This window comes from Chionomys nivalis, chromosome 4, assembly GCF_950005125.1.
Source record: "Chionomys nivalis chromosome 4, mChiNiv1.1, whole genome shotgun sequence".
Lineage (NCBI taxonomy): Eukaryota > Metazoa > Chordata > Mammalia > Rodentia > Cricetidae > Chionomys > Chionomys nivalis.
This window is the reverse complement of record NC_080089.1, coordinates 38,848,580-38,858,072: the sequence shown is the minus strand read 5'-3', so window position 1 is coordinate 38,858,072 and position 9,493 is coordinate 38,848,580. Positions and strand designations below refer to the sequence as shown.

General features: G+C 40.3%; 1 protein-coding gene across 1 annotated transcript; it reads left to right on the top strand.

Moving 5' to 3' along the window:
• Positions 1-823: 823 nt before the first annotated feature.
• Positions 824-1,759, top strand: LOC130873788 (olfactory receptor 8D4). Its single transcript, XM_057768739.1, has one exon. It carries the CDS (start codon positions 824-826, stop codon positions 1,757-1,759), a length of 936 nt encoding a protein of 311 aa, XP_057624722.1.
• The last annotated feature ends 7,734 nt before the right edge of the window (positions 1,760-9,493 follow it).

Below are 9,493 nucleotides of genomic sequence, written 5' to 3'. Positions count from 1 at the left end.
AGCAGTAGTGATGAAGTCTGAGCCCAGACAGTAGCTGACATCAAGATGGCTGAAAAGGCTTTGAGAGCTCAGCATTCTCCCATCATCCATAATGTGAAGAGAATAAGCTTCCAGCCAGGAAAACCACATAAAGCCCACTTTAAAAATACTTCAAACACACAGAAGAATTTGTTTTTCTAGACTTACATTACTGTTACAATGTACAATAAAAAAGTACCCAAGTGTCCTATGATTTATATGTTTGGAAATATTTATTCTACCTAGTCCTTTTCGGAGAACTGAGGAATCTTTATGTTAACTTATCGGGTGTTTCTAATAAATGGTCCTCAAGTACTCATTTCACGCAATACCCATTAAAACTTTCATTCAGCTAGTATTCTGCTACCAATGTTGGAAAACTTAGAATGCAATAAAAAATAGTTGCTAGTAACACCTTCTGTGTGAGCTAAGCAGAGTGAGCCACAGCCACCTGTGTTTTTGAGAAGAGTCTTGGCCCTTTCTCTTTGTTATGCACTTCTGCTGCTGGGCTTCAGAAAAAAGCCTTCACAATGCTGAGCATCACTCCTGTCCTAGATTCTGGGGTGGGATGTTTGGACTTTTGCCAGGGAATCTGAGGCCCTGGAGGGGATGGTGAAGTGATTTGTGATTCATAAAACTGATGGTAGTAGGTACTTTCCTATGTAGATGCTTCCCCTTTAAATTTCTTAACAGAGTCTTTGTTTTCACAGTTGGAAACACCTGGGCTCTGGAGGATCAGAGACCAACTCTAATTCTCTCTTATTTGACATTTGCCACCCCTCATCTTGACAATTTTCAGAGGAAAATGAGCTTAAGAAATCACTCCACGGTGACAGAGTTTCTCTTGTTGGGGTTAACTGAAGAGCTAGCGCTTCAGCTGCCGCTTTTCTGTCTCTTCCTGGCGATTTACATAGTCACTCTGGTGGGAAATCTTGGCATGATTGTGGTCATCAAGCTGAATTCTCAACTCCATACCCCCATGTACTATTTTCTCAGTAGTTTGTCGTTTTTAGATTTTTGCTACTCTTCTGTTGTTACCCCCAAAATGTTGGTGGGGTTTTTAAGCAGGGATAAAGCTATCTCTTATTCTGATTGTATGGCTCAGCTGTTCTTTTTCTGTATTTTTGTCATTTCTGAATGCTACATGTTGGCAGCCATGGCCTATGATCGTTATGTGGCCATCTGCAGTCCTCTGCTCTATGCTGTCATCATGTCCCCTCGGGTCTGCTCCCTCCTGGTTGCTGCTGTCTTTTCAGTGGGCATCACTGATGCTCTGATTCACGGGGGCTGCATATTAAGGTTATCTTTCTGCAAATCCAACATCATTAAACATTATTTCTGTGACATTGTCCCTCTTATTCAACTGTCCTGCTCCAGCACTTACGTCGATGAGCTTCTGATTTTTGTCATTGGTGGATTTAACATGGTAGCCACCAGCCTGACCATCATCATATCGTATGGGTTTATCCTGACCAGCATCCTCCGCATCCACTCTAAAGAGGGCAGGTCCAAAGCCTTCAGCACCTGCAGCTCCCACCTGACAGCTGTTCTTATATTTTATGGGTCGCTCATGTCCATGTATCTGAAACCCACTTCAAATGGTTCACTCATCCATGAGAAGGTGACCTCAGTGTTTTATACCACAGTGATTCCCATGTTAAATCCACTGATATACAGTTTGAGGAACAAGGAAGTAAAAAATGCACTGGTGAAGCTTGTAAGAAGAAAAATATCTTCATAATAAATGTGCTTTTTACTGAGATGCATTAACGTATTTCTAATCATGTTTATGTGCAAATGTTTATACCCTGACTCCTTAAGAATAATCTGAGCTGAGCTGAGGTTATCTATGGTACTATATTACAAATATTCATATTGCTAAATTATACACACTAAGGTTTATATGGTGTAATACAGTAAGTATGAAACAAACAGTAGCATATATTTTATTTTATTATTTATTTTTATTTTTATATACCAACCCCAGTTCTCCCTCTATCCTTTTTTCCTACCCCACCTTCCCCCACTTAACCCCAATTCATTCCTTAGAGGCGGTAAGGCCTCCTTTGGGGAGTCAACAAAGTCTGACATAGCAAGTTGTGGCAAGACCAAGACCCTTCCCACTGTATCAATGTATTGCAAGGTATCCCACCAAAGGGAATGGCCCCCAAAAGCCAGTTCATATACCCAGGAGAAGTCCTGATCCTACTGCCAGCACCCCCCTTCCAACAGATCAAGTCACATAACTGTCACCCACATTTAGAGGACCTAGTTCAGTTCCATGGAAGTTCCCCAAATGTCAATCCAAAGTCTGTGGGCTCCCATTAGCTCAGGTCTGCTGGCTCTGTGGTTTTCCCAATCATGATCTTAACTCCCTCCCCTTGATCAAATGATCCCTTCTTTTTCTCTTCATCTGATCTCCAAAAACTCAACCCAGTGCTTGATTGTGGATCTCTTCATCGACATCCATCAGTTACTAGATGTAGGTCCTATGATGACAACTAGGGTAGTCATCAATCTGATTTTAAGGGAAGGTCAATTCAGGCACCCTTTCCACTATTGCTAGGAGTTTTTTTTTTTTATTTTATTCTTTTTTAATTAAAATTTCTGCCTCCTCCCCGTTTCCCATTTCCCTCCCCCTCCTCCCACACATTGCCCCCTCCCCCACTCCCCTCTCCCTCTCCCTACTGCTCTCCCCCTCCCCCCACTCCATTCCCCCCCCTCTTGATGCTAAAGAGCAGTCCAAATTCCCTGCCCTGCAGGAAGTCCAAGGTCATTGGGAGCTCACTAAGGCCAGCTGGACTGGGACTGAATAAGCATGGGATGAAACAGGACTCTCTGAATGTGGCGGACAATGAAGGCTGATGAGAAGCCAAGGACAATGGCACTAGGTTTCGATCCTAATACATGAACTGGCTTTGCTAGGAGTCTTAGCCAGGGAAATCCTTGTGGATTTCTAGGAATTTCCTTGCAACAGGATTCTCCCTAACCCTATCATGGCTCCCGCTATCAAGATAATCTCTTTCATTGCTCTCATTCTCTCTCCCTTCCGAATATGGCCATCTCTAACCCATATTTTCCCATTCCCCACCCCCTCCATTCTACCCCTCCCAGTTTACTCAGGAGATCTTAACTATTTCCCCATCCTGGGCTCTCCATTGTGACCCTCTTAGTGTCTTTCTTTCTGCCTAGTATTTCTGAGGTTGTGGATTGTAGCCTTGTTATTTTTTGTTTTGTGCCTAAAATTCACTTATGAGTGAGTACATATCATGTCTGTCTTTCTGGGTCTGAGTTACTTCACTAGGATGTTTTTTTTTCTAGTTCCATCCATTTGTCTGCAAATTTAAAGATGTCATTATTTTTTTACCTTTGAATAGTACTCCATTGTGTGATTGTACCACATTTCCTTTATCCATTTCTTTGGGTGAGGAATATCAAGGTTGTTTCTAGGTTCTGGCTGTTACAAGTAATACTAGTAACATATATTTTAAATTAAAAATTTCATGACATTTATAGAAGTAAACATTATATTTTTAACCTTTGTCTCCCAAATCTAGTTCAAAGAGTTAACACAGTGCACTGCATAATCATTTAAAGAAACCAAAACCAAATAAAATTCAGTGTGATGGAATTCACCCCAAAACATTTTATAACAAATGTGGAGAATGCTTGCTTGTGTGTTTACTATAAAGGGCTCATTAAAATACAACACTGTATTTAAGTTAAGTGTAATTCTAGAGTAAAGATTAAGCAAAGAATTAAGCTTATGTGACCTCAGTGAGAAAACTCATCTGGCCATCAAAGCTGAATACAGCACATCTAGATTAGGAAATATTTAAATATTATCAAAATATTATGTCTTTTCCCCTCATTTTTACCAATTTGTATGCAGTACTTCTATCTGGTTTCTGTGAGATGACATTTTTTCTCAAAGCCTAGGTATCTTTAATTTTTATCATATAGTATGTGTTGAATGAAAAATTATATTAAACAGTTTCATGAAGGAACTTTTCAATGTGAAAAGCAAAATGAGGCACACTGAATGTAAACAGAGCTCATCTGAGCCAAAGCAAGGTGGCCCATAATAAATGAACTGAAATATCATCCTGCATGTCTGGGGAAACAACAACAGCAACAACAACAACAAACCTCAAAAGTGTCGTGGCAAAGCAGTGGTTCAATTGTGGTGGTTGTAAATTTCTGTGAAGAACAGTAGCAAATTCTGTCTGGAGGTCACTCACTGATGTTATGCATTCCAGGTAAGAACTGGGATAAGCTAAACAAGACATGCTCCAAGTTATTTACTCCTTTAATGACATCAGTATGTCTGCAGAGAACTGATTTTAAAGGTTGAATGTAACTAGATCATGATTGTTTGAAATCCAGGAGCACGTGATTGTTGCCTGAAAACCTTCTCCGTCAGGCCCATTTGGGGTTTGTAGACCCCCACCCCCACCTGGCTTCATGTTTTTAAACTCATGGTCAACTGAGAAAGCTTACTGCACATAGGATATGATGTATTCTTTACAGCAATTTATTAATTCATTTTGTGCTGAATAATAGATGCAATATACCAAGAACAAAGTACTGGATTAGTATGGGATATGTGATAGACAGGTCCTCTCCTTATTTGGGAAGATAAAATAACAGTAACAAATGAGCAAATATTCTACTTACATAGATGTATATTTAGAAAAAGATGGAGTTATATAGTTTTCAGTTACCTAAGGGTTTTAGTCAATACAGTTACTTAAGTAAAGACATTTGGGATGAAGAGACAGAAGAAGGAAGGTATATGCATGCAGGCTCAACTGAGGGGCTGGTGGAGAAGGAAAACATGCTACTGGCCAGCGTGGAAGTGTACAGATCACTTGCTAGACTACAGAAATAACTTGGAAATATATTTAAACTAGAGATAAACATGAGTGGTTTGAATCTTCTGACGTTCAATTAAGATTTATCATTGGGTAGAAAATGTGGTGTCCAGCAGTGACAACGTTTGACATAATTAAAATAGATTTCTAACTAAGAAAAATATAAACTGTAAGTTCTAGTTGAGTTTTATTTAAATAAAATCATAATTAGATGAGAGGCCTAAGTAAGTGTGGACTTTATACATGTGTGGTTTCCCGTGGAGCTGGTAATAAGAGCATGGTAGAGTTAGCTATATGATTGTTAGGATGAAACACACTTTGGGGTTAAGTAGATGGTAGAATGGTAGCGTTTGACATCTTTTAAAGGTAAAATTAGTTTGCTCCAATGGAGTCTCACTGAGTATACAAGCCACACCTAAGGGCAGACCCCATGCCCAGCAATAGATGGCCAACAGAAAATGAACTCAATATTTTCGGAGGTTTTATGTTTCATAATGCTTTGTCTAGGAATTTTTTTTACCTTACAGATCTTTTATTTATATGGTGTTATGCTTTCTGATTTTGTCTTTTTATGGGATTTCTGTGTGTGTAAATGCGTGTGTCTCTATGTCTGTGCTTTTTTGTCATGTGTTTTCTTAGGCTCTATTTTTGGATAGTTTGTTTCTTTTTATGTTTGTCCTATTCTAGTTTTTATTTTATTATTATTTTTATATGCCTGTTTGTTTTCTAATGAGGGAAAAAGAGAGAGAGAGGGAGGATTTGGGTGGTTGGGGGAGGTATGGAGTTTCTAGGAGGAGTTTGGGGAGGAGAAATTGGGATCAGAATGTATTGTAAGAAAAAGTCTGTTTTCAATTAAAAAAACTAGGGTTATAATGGTGGGGTTAGGAATACCTAGAAAGTAAATGAGAGGGCTTGCTGAGTGTGAGAATGTCATACTGACCAGATCAGAGAAAAAACAGGGCTCTGGCACAAACAAAGCTAGTCTTGGCAGGGTTACAGGCTCCAAACAGGCAGGCTTCCATGCCTGGACTAGAACTCTCCCTAGAGGAACACATGTGAGACATTGTTGTCTTTCACATGTTCTAACACACCCAACTGCAACAGACTAAATGGTAAGAATGGCCTCCACCTGAAAAGATCTCCACCTATTCTAGGGAGTGGATATGGAAGACCCCCACATAAGCAAATAACTAAATATGAAACTAAGGAAAACTGCAGCTGCATCTTGCTTTGTTGCTGTGTCTGTCAAAATGCCCCTTGGTGGTTAACCATCCTTGAAGCTGCACTTAGATTGCTCCAGAAGCTAAAGCACCAGAGCATCCCCTCTCCTGATATGTGCACTAATGAAGGGCTTTCAACCTCAAGATTCTGACATTTTGTTTTTGATACCATTCCCTGTAACCAGTCTTTGTCTGTCCCACCTGTCAGCTCCCAAATAACCACACGGAGACTCATTAATTATAAATACTTGCCTTTAGCTTAGGTTTGTTTCTAACTACCTTTTATAACTTGTAGGTCTGTCTACCTATTATCTATCTTATCATCTACCTCTATCTATCTATCTATCTATCTATCTATCTATCTATCTATCTATCTATCTATCTATCTATCTATCTATCATCTATCAATCTATCATCAATAATTTGTATCTATCTATGTATATCACCTATTTATCTGTCTGTCTCTCTATCATTTACCTAGTAATTATTCTTTTTTGGCTCATTTCTCTTTAAGGGATAGCTGCCTCCTGCTACTGATGAGTTGAGATGGTCCCAAGATTTGTTTTTCCTATCCCAAATAAATGAAGTGAGACTTAGAACTTTCCTGGCTTTCTACTTGTACACACATTCCAGATACAACTCAGAGAAAAGAATCCCAAGCACAGAGTATTAGTTTTGCTGGTTTGAGGAGGTAAATATCAGAGTTCGAGAAAGTTAAGTCTTGGTACATGACATTAGAGAGGAGAGGAATTGAGGAGAGAAAGAGCTGCGTGCACACCTTCCCAAGTTGTGACTGAATACCAGTGAGCAGGGTAAAGCCAGTTAAGTGACATAGCAAGATGTTAGGGGCGGGGGCATAAGAGGAAGGTGAAACTTTGTTATTTCCTATAGTGACAAACTAGTGCCAGATCCATCCATCCAGGAAACAGGACAGATTATTCTGAACAATTAACATAGTCGGAAGTCAGAAATATTATGGCAGTCGTACAGCTAAATTTTCTCAGGAGTATAGACCTTTCTTTTAAAAACCAGTATAGACCTTTCTTTTAAAAACTGAACTTTAAGCTTTTAATGACTCAACCACGTTGAAAAGTAGTTCCCGAACAAGACCAAAGTCTATGCCCTTTCCATCTCCAGGATCATGCTATGTAACTGAAGCTGGCCTAGAATTGATGTTCCAGCCCCAGCCTCCTAAGTGCTAGAATTAATTGTGTGCATCACCATGCTTGAACTTTACAATAAATTTATTACCCATTAAAATAAGACAAGAAAGTCTGAATATGAACCAGTGTAATATAAGTAAGTTTTGAATAAACTAGAATGGAATTTCATGAAGCAGCTACATATTGTGTCTCAAAAGCAAGGGAAAATTAATAAAAAATGAACAGAAACAACAGATATGATGGAATTGGGCGAGAGAACTTTGAAATGACTACTTTGAAAATGCTGTAAGGTTAAGAAATAAACTTGTAAAGGATACAATACCATGCATTACAAATTGCTAAGAAAAAATTCTAAGAGGCTGCTCCATCGGTGCAAAGAAATCAAATTAGGTCAAATCAAACCAAATTAAAATGCCCACCATTGTATTAAATACAGTGCTCTCTGGTGGCCTAGTACATGGCAGGGAGACAGGAAAGCAGGGAGCACATGTAAACCCAGAACCACGTGTTTCTCCTCTGTGAGCCCACTTAAATACCCCATGGGAGTGGTCCTGACCCTCCCTGGGGTGCTGGCATGCTGGGATTTGGGGTCCAGACTAATGCAACTCCCAGTCCAGGGGCTGGGATGGCTGCCAGGGGTTGGGGCTATGCTCCAGACTTAACACAAATATCCAAAGAAGAGTGGCATCAGTTAAATAAGTGTAGAAGGCCCACCCTGCTACATGGACATTGAGGAGTTTTCCAAACTGTCAGAATTTGGTCTGTAGTGGTCAAGTGAATGATGGACCAATAAAGAGGAAGATGTGACTGTAGTTTAGCAACTAAACTCTTCTCACAGGCACTAAGCTTCCTGGAAGATGCAGAGTCTTCAATCTGTAGCCATACTGTGGGATCCTAGTCCTCAGACCTGAAAGAAGCAGATTAGATTTTATGTTAAAATTATTATGGTTGTGTGACCTAACCTCTGGGTGATCACATGACAGGAGATAAAATATTTTCTTCCCCTTTGACAAAAGTAAGAGAAATGCAATGGTACAATATAATTTCAGATTTGCATATGTAGTGTTTTTGCCTGACTCAGGCAGATTATCCTCTGATATCTACAGATGTGTAGGTAGGAGCTGCGGGCTGTGTTCCTGCTGCCCCAGCTCCTGGTCACCTGGCTAGCATATGCCCCAAAATAACGGCACACAAGCTGTATTCTTTTAAACACTGCCTGGCCCATTATATCTAGCCTCTTCTTGGCTAATTCTCACGTATTAATTTAGCCCATTTCTAATAATCTGTGTAGCACCCCAAAGTGTGTTTACCAGGAAGATTCTAGCCTACGTCCATCCTGGGTAGGAGCTTCATCACGTCTGCCCCAGAGAGGAGAGCTATCGAGTCTGAGCTCACTTCCTCTTCCTCCCAGCATTCTGTTCTGTTTACTCCACTCACCTATGTTCTAACCTATGAGGGCCAAGCAGTTTCTTTATTTTTTAACCAATGACCTTCCTCCATCACAGATGTGCCTTAACATGAGTGTCCACACTAACATACACATGTTCAAGCATAACGTGTACAATACATGTGTGTGCACACATATGCACATACATAATACAAAAGTACAGTAAATCTTTGTGTAGACCGCCTCGACGGGTTACTCTATCTAGGGTTTGTAACCCGCCTGGCTGGTCAGTTATTCCAGGGTCACGGAGAGGCACCACCTAAAAGACATAGGCTGATAAGCAGGAAGGAGGCTAGGCAAATTTGTCGAAGCCTCCGTTTATTAGGGTCATGGTTACAGCTTATATAGCCCCTGAATGGGGAGCTTGGGGGGCTGGGGCACGGGATCTTGCCACGTGGTCCACGTCCGTCACGGAGTCTGAGAGGTTACGGTGGGTCGGGTCACGATTCCTTGGTCGGGAAGTCACAAGGTGACACACCTAGTTGTCTAGATAGTTTGGAATGTGAGGCAGGTTCTGCTAACAGATAGCTCTCAATTAACAGTTAATTTGGGTGTGAGATAGGCTTGGTCAATAAGACTATTCTCAATACAACTGAGAAGTGAAGCCCTCTGCAAAAACTCCTCACGGCGGTGCTTCCTGTAAATTTTGGGGGGACACGGCTCCTGACATCTTTGGGGTAATTAAAATATTTTTAAGTAATGTGTATATCAGAAATTTATTAATTTCATGTTTATAAGTGTTCTGTGTGCATATATGTTGGTATAAAATGT